Source organism: Erpetoichthys calabaricus, chromosome 5, assembly GCF_900747795.2.
Source record: "Erpetoichthys calabaricus chromosome 5, fErpCal1.3, whole genome shotgun sequence".
NCBI classification, from domain to species: Eukaryota; Metazoa; Chordata; class Cladistia; order Polypteriformes; family Polypteridae; genus Erpetoichthys; species Erpetoichthys calabaricus.
Window position 1 is genome coordinate 32,204,475 of NC_041398.2, and position 14,742 is coordinate 32,219,216.

At 39.7% G+C, this 14,742-nt stretch overlaps 1 protein-coding gene across 1 annotated transcript in view; it reads right to left on the bottom strand.

The window, feature by feature from the left end:
• The window catches only part of LOC114644671 (sodium- and chloride-dependent GABA transporter 2-like), a 45,676-nt gene that overhangs the window by 9,958 nt on the left and 20,976 nt on the right, over positions 1-14,742 (bottom strand). The window contains exons 4-10 of the mRNA XM_028792708.2: positions 11,681-11,768; positions 11,152-11,284; positions 10,885-11,019; positions 2,528-2,631; positions 1,855-1,979; positions 1,638-1,750; positions 276-413 (exon numbers count right to left, since the gene is read on the bottom strand). Of these exons, the coding sequence (XP_028648541.2) occupies positions 276-413; positions 1,638-1,750; positions 1,855-1,979; positions 2,528-2,631; positions 10,885-11,019; positions 11,152-11,284; positions 11,681-11,768 (836 nt within the window). The remainder of the gene's footprint in view (positions 1-275; positions 414-1,637; positions 1,751-1,854; positions 1,980-2,527; positions 2,632-10,884; positions 11,020-11,151; positions 11,285-11,680; positions 11,769-14,742) is intronic.

The following is a 14,742-nucleotide window of genomic DNA, read 5'->3' on the forward strand; positions in this document are numbered from 1 at the left end:
TAAAGAGTTTTTGTTGGCCAGTGTCACGAAAGCCAAATGAATATCATTCTGATTCAAATTTGTATATCAATAAAATGTAAAAACTTCTAAGGGGATTGATAGGCCCTTTCGTTTTTTCACCATCTTTTTTCCATCTGTGTGACTTGTATGACTGGCCACATCATTACCATGTTTGGTACATGGACATTTCATTTTTCTTGTTCCAATCAGCTCTGTGTGCCTTATAACAATTTAACAATGTGGTATATAAAAAACAAGTTCTTCTTCATTCTTACCTCTGTGAGCATCGGAAGTCCTAGTAAGTAAGAAAAAATACAGATGAGCAGCAGTAGAGCCTGTAAACGTCTTTCCTTTTGTAACAGATGAGCAAACAGGTCCGTGGTAGTGGCCATGATGATTTCAACGGTCATAAACTGATAAAAGACAGAGAAACACATGGTTGTCCAAAGAAGAACACGCTGCCCACCAAACATGCACACACTGGCCCCTTGTAGGCAGACCATGGGGAAAACCCAATCAAATCCCCCACTGGCCCAATATGGGGGCTGCCTCAAGGGGCACCTTAGCAAAGTTCCCCTAGTGGCCCAAAATGGGTTAATCGCCATCAGTAGAAATTCAGTAAGTCCCTGATTGGCCCAGTGATTGTTGGGTAATGCTGGCCGATGTAATCCCTTGGGATTAATAAAGTATCTATCTATCTATCTATCTATCTATCTATCTATCTATCTATCTATCTATCTATCTATCTATCTATCTATCTATCTAACCCACAGTTTTCTACTTCTAATGTCGTTAATGAGTATGTCGCTATGTGAAACTCTGTTTTCAGTGGGTTTCAGATTGTGATTGTAAAAGTATAAATAACCATTTCAACGACTTCAAAAAGAGTTATTTTTATGTTAGTTAAATAGCACAATTTTTTTTTATATTTTATCACTGATGTTTTCATAAATGCAAAGACATTTTGTGTTTTGTAAGAATAAATCACTCAAAGCCACATTAGTACTGTGTTTTTAGTTCCTTCTTAATTAATAAATTGTTAATGTTCAGAATTATATATCATTTAATTGATAAAAAAAAATAACTAAACATTAAAATAAAGTTGTAAGGAAAGGACCAGTAAGTGGTGATGCACAGTAAGGAGACCGGGGTTCACATCGTACCTGCACAGAAGTGACATGTTTTCCCCAAGTCAATGTTACTTTCTCTCGAGCCCTCCGGTGTCCTTCCACAGTCTAAAAATCATGCAAGTTAGGTGGTCTGGTGATGCTAAATTACTGTGTGTGTGTGTGAGTACGTTCACCCAGGGGTTGTTCCTGCCTGCCCCATTGCATGCTGGGATAGCTTTCATGTGCCATACAACCTTACTCTGGATTAGCAGGTATAGAATATGGAAGAATGGACTAGTAAGGTATGGACTTTTTTTCATGTTCATGACCACATTTGGGCTGCTGGTCTGTTTTTCCACACAAGCCCAGTATTTTAGAGCCAATGTTGCCCCGATGTGCAAATCTCAACTGGGCCATTGTTAGCTGCCCACATAGGGCCAATATGGTTGCCCACACTGGCCTAATGTGTTAGTTTATTTGCTGCGTGGACAGTGCTTCAGAAATTGTTTAGTTAGCATGCACGTTTACCTGAGTATCCAGTCCAAGAAGAAAAACCATGAGAAATAAGCAGAAAGTCCATAGTTGAGGGAGAGGCATCATGGAGATGGCATAGGGGTACACAATAAAAATGAGGCCCGGACCTACAAATGATATGTCAAAGGAAAGTTATCTCTGCCAGTCTGAATCAACATATAGAGGACATATTCAATTCAGGGGGTTTACAGTTTCCATGCAGAATACTTACCAGACTCTGCCACTTCATCAATTGGCAATCCTTGTTCATAAGCCATGAAGCCCAGTGTAGAAAAAACAGCAAAGCCAGCTAAGATGCTTGTTCCACTGTTCAAGAGGCACAGGTAAATGCAGTCCCTAAAAATAGACAGGATCCATAGGTGGTTTGAAGGAACTTAATCTAAATATGTGGTCACAGGACGCCAGCAACTGGCACAACACAGACCCCAAAGCTGGATGTGATACTAGTCCACCAAAGGGCACTCATGCATACAACACTCATCCTCATCCAACTAATTAGTGCCATTGATGATCCTAACACACAGGATACTTGAAGCATCAGACGTGGGGAGCATATGCAAACATTTTAACTCTGTCTGGTGAAGCAGTGCCTCTGTGCTGTCATTAATATCATCTTTCATCTTTTTAAACCTGCTTTTTGTAGTGCAGACGGTAGGGAGATGAAATCAGACATTGCAATAGAGGGTGCAGAAAGGAAAGAATACTGAGCGATTGGTTGATTGTGGCCATATTATAGATAATTTAGATGGTGCAGCTTATAAGTGGAGGATTATTTTTACTTTACTATTTTTATTTTATAAATAGTTTATAAAGGCACCTTTAAATAATTTGTCATATGGTCTATTAACATAAGCTAATTACAGAGAAGGAGAAGAAGGGCTTACTTGTAGCAGTCATTTGTGTACTTGTTGTAACTGCTGAGTGTTGTCTGGCAGCCAATGCAGAGAGTGTAAGAGAAGAAAATCTGAGTTCCAGCGTCCATCCAGACCTGCGGCACGAGGGGTAAATACATAAAGTTGCAGCGTGAAATTTAGAAAAAATAGAAACTTATCAATTGGCATTTTATAGTGTTGTGTATCTTTATTATCCCTTTTTTTTAAAAAGCAAAGCAATGCATACACTTATAGCAGTCACGAAAAACATGAAATTGTTCACAAACTCATCGTGCATACCCTCTGTCTGACTTGTTATACAAACTGGCCATCTGCTATCCCAAAATGGCGGCCCCAAGTTTTCCACTGTCACAGATATTCTTGAAGCTGACTGGGAGATGCATGTTCACTTCACAAACAAAAGTTTAAAGATTTCTTTTTTTTCTTGAAGGATAAAGAAACTCCAAAACAAAAGATAAACTTTTCAGAGTACAAGAAATCCATTTCTCTAAGGGCTTCACAGTGGTCAAGGCAAGGGTAGCTCTGGTGCTGAGTCTGAGTGTATCAGCCACTTTCCTCATTGGCCCACCCTATAGCTCAGCTTTTATCATTTTTTTTCCTTAAATGAAAATTAGCCTATGCTCCATACATGCATTTTAATACAAATCTCTCTTGAATATAATATCAGTTGATTATAAACTCACATAGTAGTGATGTGCAAAACGATTTCTTTTAATGATTTGATTCATTTTGTTCAGTTCACCAAAATGACTCAAATCTTTGAATCACTGTTTCATTCATTTCAAAAACAACAATAAGCTATATCTATATATATATATATATAATTCTAAACAACGATTTAGTGCATCGATTTTATGTAACCTGTTTATGTCATGTTTTTTGTCACGCTTTAAACTGGGCTTATTTTAAAACCTACATATATATGTTTGGTATGATTCTTTTCAGAATTTATCAAACTTTAATATGATATTGTTAGATTTTCAGATTCTTATTCTGTTTTTCAATTATAAACTAAAATATCAAGAAAGTCGTGGATTTTAATTTCAATAAATTATTATTTCAATAATTATGTCAATAATTTAATACAATAAATTACATTATTTTTTATTGCGTAAACTTTCTTTCACAAGAACAAACTATTAAAAAAAAATCTATTCATAACACCGATGTTTGTATTTAGGTGATTTAGTTAGCTGAAGGTCGAGTTACGATGACCCATTGCATACCTCTTTAGTTTTCACGTGGTTTTTCCTGTCATTTTTTAAAAAAAAGTTTTTTTTTTATCTATAAGAATGTCAGTTAAAATGAATGGATTGTTTATTTAGTCTATTATAAATACGCATCGAGCATAGTGGACCTCAGTTTAACGGGAATACTCCAATCGGTAAGAGAGTATGATTTTTACTCCATTAAATAATAATTAATTTTTCTTTTAAATATTTATAGAATTTCATGATTTTGGCCACAAGTGGGGCGGCCTGCTAGGCTGCAACTAAGTAATGGGCACCAAAGGCGCCAGGGGAGCTTGGCCCCCCTAGTTCTAGTTTAAAAATATAGAATAGTATCATAACAGTGTAACTTTAACCACCAAACAATACAAAAAAAGTAATAAGCAAGCAAAAAAATAAATAGATAAGTAATTCACACATAATAATATTATTAAATAATAATAATAATAATAATAATAATAATAATAAAAATCTTCCTTATTGAATTTTGACAATAAATAAAATAAAAAAAAATTGTACAAATTAAACCTTAGAATAGCGAACACTTCACGATAAAACTGTGACAACAGTTTTGGATTAGTCTCCTACAATTTCCTTCTTTAATCTCCCATCCTTTCTGATGCCATCTGCCCTAATCTGAACTGCGATTCAATGTACTGTAATGTCTCTTGTCTGTAGTCTTTTCAGTGAACTAGTTCAGTGTACTGTACTGCAAGACTTGTAATGGTTCTCCAGACCAGTAGGGAGCACACTGGTTCATTCAATCAGTCCGTGTACTGAGATGCTCATAGTCACTCAGTCAGATTGAACCGATCAATAGGAGGTGCTTGGTGTCCTCTACCAAGTCAGTCATTGGCTAGTTGTCATCATGACTGTTTTGCTGAAACAGTTTACTGCTAGGCTATTTCCCGAATACAGCAGCTATTTAAGTGACTTTAAGATGATAGTTCTGGACTGTTGTGGAATGCTATATAAGTAGTGTACATGCCTTGAAAAAATTTGTTCTTTAATGTCAGTGAACCAGTACGTTCATTCAGAGACCAAGACAAGTACAAGAGAACTAGTTCATTCATCCACTGCACATCAATAGTACACAGCAAAATCACCAGTGTTAACATTATCACTAGAAATAGCAATTGCCTTTGCTGTCCGATTATTAAAAGGAAATCCAAATCACAACATATATAATATGCATTGCTTTTGCTCGTTGGCAGCATTGTGCTGTGGAAATGCTTGTCTGCAGCAGGCCCTGGGAGACTTGTGAGAGAAAACAAATGCAGCAGAATATGGGGAAATCCTTGAAAAAAAATTGGACACAATCTGCAAGAAACTTGTGCCTTGGGAAAATATTTGTTATCCAGCAAGACAAGAACATCAAGCATAAAGTAAAAGCTTCACAGGAGTAGCTTAAAAACAGCAGTATTAATGTTGTGAAGTGGCTAAGTCCATATCCAATCCAACTAAAAATTTGTGGCTGGACTTGAAAAAGGCTGTTCACGCATGATCAACATGCAACATGAAGCAGCTTGGGCAGTTCAAGTAAAGAGGAACAGAACAGTGTCCAGATGTGAAAAGATGATAAAGAGAGACAGGAGATCTGGGCAAACCGAGTCAGGGCTGTCATGGCTGCCATTTGCTAAACACTGACTTGAAGGGGTGAATACTTATGTCATCACTTATTCTGTGTGGTATATTTGTTGTTAAATTAGATCACTTTACAGAGATTTTTTTCACATTGACATTAAAGAGTCAATACTTTTCATTGGCACTGTATTTTCTGATAATGACTGGGAGGAAAGTTTTATATATATATATATATATATATATATATATATATATATATATATATATATATATATGTGTATTATATGTATATATATATATATATATATATATTATATACAATAATTATATATATATATATATATATATATATATATATATATATATATATATATATATATATATATTGTGGAGGATTGCCGGCTTCCCAGTCCGGCCCTCACCCCCAGGCCGCTAGGAGGAGCCCTCCAGACAGCATATTCGTGCCCCGAGTTCCAGCAGGGCCTCATGGACTTTGTAGTGTTGTGACACAACCCTGCTGGATACCTTGGGGGCCGCCAGGAGTCGCTGTAAGGGGGCTAGTGGGTTCTTGTATGCCCTATAACCCGGGAGTGCGTCAGCATCACGTGTCCGGAAGAAACGACGTGCTCCCGGGATGAAGAGGACTGTTTGCCCTGACCCGGAAGGAAATGGACTTGTGGGTTGTGCTTGGAACCACTTCTGGGTCAGGAGCTATAAAAGAACTCTGGGAAGCCCAGAACATTGGGCTGAGCTGGGAGGTAGGGTGGCGAAGTGTCTGGGCGAGGAGGAGAGAGTATTGTTTATTGAGAGAATAGTGGATTATATGAGTGTGGTGTGTGGAGTGCTTTATGCACGTAACAACAAAATAAAATATTGTTGTACTTTCACCTGGTCTGAAGAGTGATACCTAAGGGTTCGAAAGGTGACTCCACGCCTTAACTGCTACAATATATGATATATATATATATATATATATATATATATATACTGTATATATTATGGGGTGTCAAACAGGCAAATACAATGATTTTCTGAATATATAAAGTCAGTGCTCTGAATACAGGTACTCCTCACTTTACGGCCGAGTTCCGTTCAGACGACTACATCATTAAGCGAATTGGTCGATAAGCGAGGAGCTGGCGCCGGGAATATAGGATCGTTGTAAAATTATATAAAATTATGCAACAAACTTTATTTATAAAAAGACATGCATATGTACATATTATCATTTGTAAATGATTCTGTCGATTTTTCACCTTCACGTGCCTTCAAAGTCTCAAAGATACTGCGTACCTTAGCTTGAATTATTAAAAGGCTTATCGGCATATTATTTTGCATCTGGTTGTCAAACCAGATCGCCAATAATTTCTCCATCTCATTAATAAGACCCTTTCGCTGCCTAGTTATTATTGTTTTAAATCCTGTCGATAATTTTACTCTAACTTTATCCTTTAAAATCGTTGAAATTGTCGAATGTGCCAATTTCAAGTCACATGCTATTTCTTTAACCGTTTTACCAGCTTCGTAATCTTGTATGATTTTTATTTTCATTTCAAGGTCGATAGCTTTACTTCGTTTCTTAATAATTTCTCCAGATGATGCCATACTTTTTCTTTTCATCGACATCTGTACTATTTTGGGGTTACAAATATGTAAAAAAAAAACGAGCTTACACAGTGACTGCTTGTAGGAATGAAACTGACTGAAAAAGCACATACCAAGCCTATAGTATGCTCAGTGCGCATGTCACCATTCGCCATTGACCGACACTCAAGCTGAGAAAGGGGATTCCCCGAATTGCAGGTCAAAACTCGATTGGTCGTAAGTGCGAGTGGTCGTTAAGCAAATAGGTCATAAAGTGAGGAGTACCTGTATATAACATCAAAGCCTGATTATATAAAGTCGGCGTGGGAATATATAAAATCATTCCTGAATATATAAAGTTAGGACAATTCACAAATAAAATGGTCTAGTTCTATCAAATATTCTCTAGTTTCCGAGCTTGTCATTTTACTCATACCAGTGAAAGGTAAACTTCAACAGAAGTCACTCAGAGTTGATTGGGCTTGTGAGGGTCGTCTGAAAATGCGCCCACAAAGAAAAAACAATTTCGGACACATATATCATTTTGAATGCATTAACTGAAGATTGTTTTATATATATATATATATATATATATATACATACAATTAGGTCCATAATTATTTGGACCGAGACAACTTTTTCCTAATTTTGGTTCTGTACATTAACACAATGAATTTTAAATGAAACAACTCAAATGGAGTTGAAGTGCAGACTTTCAGCTTTAATTCAGTGGGGTGAACAAACCGATTGCATAAAAATGTGAGGCAACTAAAGCATTTTTTAACACAATCCCTTCATTTCAGGGGCTCAAAAGTAATTGGACAATTGACTCAAAGGCTATTTCATGGGCAGGTGTGGGAAGTCCGTCGTTATGTTATTATCAATTAAGCAGATAAAAGGCCTGGAATTGATTTGAGGTGTGGTGCTTGCATGTGGAAGATTTTGCTGTGAACAGACAACATGCGGTCAAAGGAGCTCTCCATGCAGGTGAAGAAGCCATCCTTAAGCTGCGAAAACAGGAAAAACCCATCTGAGAAATTGCTACAATATTACGAGTGGCAAAATCTACAGTTTGGTACATCCTGAGAAAGAAAGCAAGCACTGGTGAACTCAGCAATGCAAAAAGACCTGGACGTCCACGGAAGATAACAGTGGTGGGTGATCGCAGAATCATTTCAATGGTGAAGAGAAACCCCTTCACAACAGCCAACCAAGTGAACAACACTCTCCAGGGGGTAGGCGTATCGATATCCAAGTCTACCATAAAGAGAAGACTGCATGAAAGTAAATACAGAGGGTGCACTGCAAAGTGCAAGCCACTCATAAGCCTCAAGAATAGAAAGGCTAGATTGGACTTTGCTAAAGAACCTCTAAAAAAGCCAGCACAGTTCTGGAAAAACATTCTTTGGACAGATGAGACCAACATCAACCTCTACCAGAATGATGGCAAGAAAAAAGTATGGAGAAGGCATGGAACAGCTCAGTGTGAGGCAGTGTGATGGTTTGGGCGTGCATGGCTGCCAGTGGCACTGGGACACTAGTGTTTATTGATGATGTGACACAGGACAGAAGCAGCCAAATGAATTCTGAGATGTTCAGAGACATACTGTCTCCATCATCCGTAAGTGGAAGAAGTTCGAAACCACCAGGACTCTTCCTAGAGCTGGCCGGCCATCTGAACTGAGCGATCGGGGGAGAAGGGCCTTAGTCAGGGAGGTGACCAAGAACCCGATGGTCACTCTGTCAGAGCTCCAGAGGTCCTCTATGGAGAGAGGAGAACCTTCCAGAAGGACAACCATCTCTGCAGCAATCCACCAATCAGGCCTGTATGATAGAGTGGCCAGACGGAAGCAACTCCTTAGTAAAAGGCACATGGCAGCCCGCCTGGAGTTTGCCAAAAAGCACCTGAAGAACTCTCAGACCATGAGAAAGAAAATTCTCTGGTCTGATGAGACAAAGATTGAACTCTTTGGTGTGAATGCCAGGTGTCACGTTTGGAGGAAACCAGGCACCGCTCATCACCAGGCCAATACCATCCCTACAGTGAAGCATGGTGGTGGCAGCATCATGCTGTGGGGATGTTTTTCAGCGGCAGGAACTGGGAGACTAGTCAGGATAAAGGGAAAGATACTGCAGCAATGTACAGAGACATCCTGGATGAAAGCCTGCTCCAGAGCGCTCTTGACCTCAGACTGGGGCGACGGTTCATCTTTCAGCAGGACGACGACCCTAAGCACACAGCCAAGATATCAAAGGAGTGGCTTCAGGACAACTCTGTGAATGTCCATGAGTGGCCCAGCCAGAGCCCAGACTTGAATCCGATTGAACATCTCTGGAGAGATCTTAAAATGACTGTGCACCGACACTTCCCATCCAACCTGATGGAGCTTGAGAGGTGCTGCAAAGAGGAATGGGCGAAACTGGCCAAGGATAGGTGTGCCAAGCTTGTGGCATCATATTCAAAAAGACTTGAGGCTGTAATTGCTGCCAAAGGTGCATCGACAAAGTATTGAGCAAAGGCTGTGAATACTTATGTACATGGGATTTCTCAGTTTTTTTATTTTTAATAAATTTGCAGAAACCTCAAGTAAACTTTTTTCACGTTGTTATTATGGGGTGTTGTGTGCAGAATTCTGAGGAAAAAAATGAATTTAATCCATTTTGGAATAAGGCTGTAACATAACAAAATGTGGGAAAAGTGATGCACTGTGAATACTTTCTGGATGCACTGTATATATATATATATATATATATATATATATATATATATATATATATATATATATATATATATATATGTATATTGTCACACACATGCGATTAGGAGGATGTTGTATGGACCAAGCGAGGATACTTAAACGCCATGTCAGGGGGTGGCGGGGTGCACTAAACCTTCTCCTGTTATCTCTGCAGACCAGCCAGGTGAAAACATCTGACTCAGATCTGATGATGTCACCTCTGGCATCCAGCCTCATGTCACGTCTGGTTCAGGTGCCCAGAAGAACGCCACTTCCGGTTCTGACTCACAGACTGAAGTCAGAAGAGAGTCACTTCCGGTTCCTACACCTCACGTCCGGTCTAATCCTTTATAGATGCCATCTTTGCAAACCCTTGTCAGTTCTGTTTCGGACTCAGTATTGTCAACAGCTCTGTGCTATTCAAAAAACCTTTTGCAGCCAGGAATATTATATGGGTGGCTGCCCCAAACTTCTTTAAGTGTGTCGAATCTGTTCATTTTCACAATATATATATATATATATATATATATATATATATATATATATATATATGTTTGCCAAAAGAAATTTTACACATACTATAATCAATATTAAAAAGTAGAAACACTGTACTTTTACATTTAGCTGTTAGCCTTATTTTTGGTATTTTGGTCTCCAAGTTGCCTTCATTGTCATACTTTGCCATTTTGACTGATCTTTAATTGATTTGTTTGACTAAAGCAGAAATTAAAACCAATTAAAATAAACCAACTAATTCCACATTTTTGGAGGTCACAGTTCTCCTTTTTTTATATACACTATAAAACACAACACTATTTATATATGTATACTGTGCTTACAGTGCCTTCTGAAAGTATTCAGACCCCTGCACTTTTTTACCACTTTTGTGATGTTGTAGCCTTATGCTATAATCATTACAATTTTTTTTCCCTTTTAACAACATTCAATACCCCAGAATGGCAAAGCAAATTTACTAAAATCAAAAATAGTAAATAGTAAATCAGCATTATTCAGAGTCAACAATGTATGTCTTTGGATTGTATGAGGAAATTGGATTGATCAAAGAACACATGAACAACATGCAAATTCTGCACAAATGGCATATTGGGACTGAACTGTGGTCCAAACAGTAATGTTACACCAAATATGGTACCAGCTTATAATGGAAATTCATTAAGATTAACAACTACATTAATTAAATTAGTTTTGGCACCTGAGGGTCTGCAAGTCGAGATGGCTCTGGATACAAGTAGTAAATAATGCCATCCTTGGCCCCAGGGAGAGTGAGTCCTCGCACCAAGAGGATGATCAGCATAATGTAAATGAATGAGACCGTAAAATACACCACCTGCAGGAAGCAAAGGCAAGACTTTTGACATTTAGCAGGGTTAGCATCTGCATACATAACTTTTGTCCATAATGAATAAGGCACTTTTAGTCACCCGGTGCTTCATTATTGTCTGTTACGTTAAGGCCTCACCTTGCCTACAGATCGCACCCCTTTCCAGACACAGAAGTAACAGATAATCCAGGCAAGGAGGAGGCACAACGCCATCTCCCAGTTCAGGCTTCCCAGTTCATCAATCCCTGCAGAGATGTTCAGCACCCGTCTGCTGTGATCAGAAGGCACAGTGGTCACATTGCAGCACTGACATGCCGAGCTCATTCTCCTCTGACCAAACCATTGTTAGCAAAACTGTTTAAATGTACATGGAGTAACTTAATTTATACTACTATCTAAAGTGACTGACAAGTGCACAGTGAATTTGTTTCTGTATTACTAGACTGGCAGCCCTAGCTGGCAAAGTGAATTTCTCAGTGCTGGGCACTCACCTGGCAGATGTGGTTTAAAGTGCCAGGCTATCCTGACTGTTTTATTTGTTCTCATGAGTTTAAAAGACAGCAAGTGCTCTTCAGCTCTACTTTATTAGCTCCAGGATTTCCAAGCAGTTCTTTAACTAGGCTGTATATTCATGTAAAGCATGTTATCCAACACAAGACTGGCTTACTCCCAGAATTCCAGCGCTGGTGAGGTGGCATTCTCCACTTCTGTCCTGTTGGCAGAAAGGCCACTCTTGTCAAACTCCTTGCAGGTGGCTGTGGGGTAAAGATAGACAGTTTGTCAACACAGGCATTAGTGTACCCTACAATGGCCTGTGCCGGTAGGCAGTTAACCAGCTCACCGCAGTGATACCCTCCATTACTCATGTAAAATCTCACTGGCATTTTCTTTTTTGGGACAATTACATTTGACAATGAATCAGAGCACCCTGAGTTGCCTCAGGTAACTGACACATTAACAAAATGGCATATTTACTATCTTATACAGTCAGGTGGAAAGTGTGTGTCTTTTTAAAGTGGATAAATGCTCTTCAAGCAAACAATGCTACTCAGTCTACTCGAACAGGGAGCGTGAAAAGCCTGCTGCTAGGGAAAATTCAACAGACTTCATGCATATTACAGTGGGAAAACAATCTTTTATTTATTATCCATCCATCCATCCATTTTCCAACCCGCTGAATCCGAACACAGGGTCACGGGTGTCTGCTGGAGCCAATCCCAGCCAACACAGGGCAGGAAACAATCCTGGGCAGGGTGCCAACCCACCGCAGGACACACACAAACACACCCACACACCAAGCACACACTAGGGCCAATTTAGAATCGCCAATCCACCTAACCTGCATGTCTTTGGACTGTGGGAGGAAACCGGAGCACCCGGAGGAAACCCACGCAGACACAGGGAGAACATGCAGACTCCACGCAGGGAGGACCCGGGAAGCAAACCCGGGTCCCCAGGTCTCCCAACTGCGAGGCAGCAGCGTTACCCACTGCGCCACCGTGCCGCCCTTTATTTATTGTTATAATTATAATTATTTTTATTGAGAAACAAGTATAAACAGTCATAGCCCTGATTTGTTTTTCACGTGCAACGAATCATCCCTCATGAAAAGTTCCAGTTGAATATTTTGCTAAATAACTTGCAGATCAGTTCTCTTTTGGGTGAAGTGAAACGTTGCTTTTCTTGTGGAGTATTCCATGGTGTAGATCAGGGGTCCCCAACTCTGGGCCTGGAGGGCCCCAGTAGCTGCATGTTTTCATTCTAACCCTTTTCTTAATTAGTGCACTGTTTTTGCTCCTAATTACTTGCTTTTTCGTTAATTAGCAGCCAAAGAATAATGAGACACTAAATGAAACAAAATATGACCAAAATCTGAAAATAAAGAAAGGTGAAGGTCTCAGGAATGCTGATCTACTCAAGTCTCCAAAACATTTTCACAGAGCTCTTAGAAAAGAGAAAATCAACAAAATGAAATTAAATAATTAATTATAATTTTTTGCATTTATATAGCGCTTTTCTCACTACTCAACACGCTTAGCAATTGCAGGTTCAGGGCCTTGCTCAAGGGCCCAACAGAGTAGAGTCCCTTCTGGCATTTTACGGGGTTCGAACTGGCAACCTTCCGATTGCTAGTGCAGATCCCTAGCCTCAGAGCCACCACTCCACCAAAAGAACGGTTTTAATTAACAACAAGAATTGGTGCCTAATTAAGCAACTGGTTGGAGTGAAATTGGTTGGAGTTTCAGGCCCTGGCGTAGTTGGTCTTCTGTTGGCTCACTCACTTCACATTTCATTTCTGTTTGGGTGCCATTTAAGGAAAGAAATGAAGCAATTCAGAGGAACAATTAAGAAATTCAGGGGAAAAAATCTTAATGTAAAAGGCATGTGTAGGAAAAAGGAATCTTGTGTCGAACAAACGGTTGCTCATGGACTCCCAATTGAGGCACAATACCTGCATTGTCAGGGAGCGTCAGTTACAGCACTATGGCCAAGTGGCGCAATTCCCCAAAGGTGATCCAGCTCACAGTATCCTCATTGTGGAGGACCCGAGCGGCTGCACCAGGCCAAGGGGATGCCCACATAACACATGGTCTTTTCCCGAGGGTGGGACTGGACCGTGTGTCTGCCTGGGAGGTTGCCAACCAGAATCCTGAGCTGTTTCGTTGTGTGGTGTGTGCAGCAACGTACTGTACCAGTGCATGCTCCCCAACCTGACCTGACCTTTGCTTCTAAAAAATTCAGTTTGGTCTTGTGATAGGAAGGAAGCACTTTCTCAATTCCTCTAGCTAAGGCCTTAGAGAGCATCTTATCATCATTATTTAGAAGTGAAGTTAGACTGCATAATGCACATTGTAGCAAGTCCTTATTTCATTTTGGAATAAAAAAATAATGCTTTGCGAAAAGTTTGAGGTATAATTTTATTTTCTCTAACTTCTATGTTGTTAATGCTGTTATTAATAAAGGAGCTAACTTAGTTGAGAGATCTCTCTATATATAATAGAAAATCCTGGAATGGAAAGCAAATGCAAGGCTACGATACGTGATAATCTCGAAAGACATAAATATAATAAAGACCCGTGAGACCAAGGAGACTTGCCACGGTGCGTCTCGCGGGGACCGTAAACATGAGACTTAGTGCCAAGAGACTGTCCCAGGGCCGTAGCAAAAAGGACAGCGGCTGTACAGGCTTTAAAAAGATCGAAGGGCAGCGCCCCAATCCCCCCCCCCCCCCCCCCCCCCCCCCCCGCCCCCCATACAAGCAGCGTTATATGTCCTGCAAGAAAGAATTTAACAAAGCCTGGGGCCAGTATTAAAAGACTGGTATTGCTTTTACAACGTCACATGAGACCAGGCAATGAGCCATCATTTAAAACAAGTCAACAAACCTCTAAGCTAGCAGTTGTTGGATTGCTTTTGGCAGGCAAGCATCATGTGCTCCGAGCTCTTAAAACAACGACATGCAACAGGCAGAGGAGGCAGCTAGCAAGCAGCAAAAAGACAGCAAATGATCCAAAGGCATATCCTTAGCGTACGTTCAGCCGTAACACCCTTCACAACACGAGCAGCATTATACGTCTGGGAAGAAGAGATGTAACCTCGCGGTGCAGGAAATAAAGAAACAAGTATTGTTTTTTACAAAAGTTTGTAAAGTAAAAGTGAAAATAATGCATATGTAACAATTCACAAGAAAATAACAATCTCTTTAAATTGTAGATTGCCTGCCTAAGG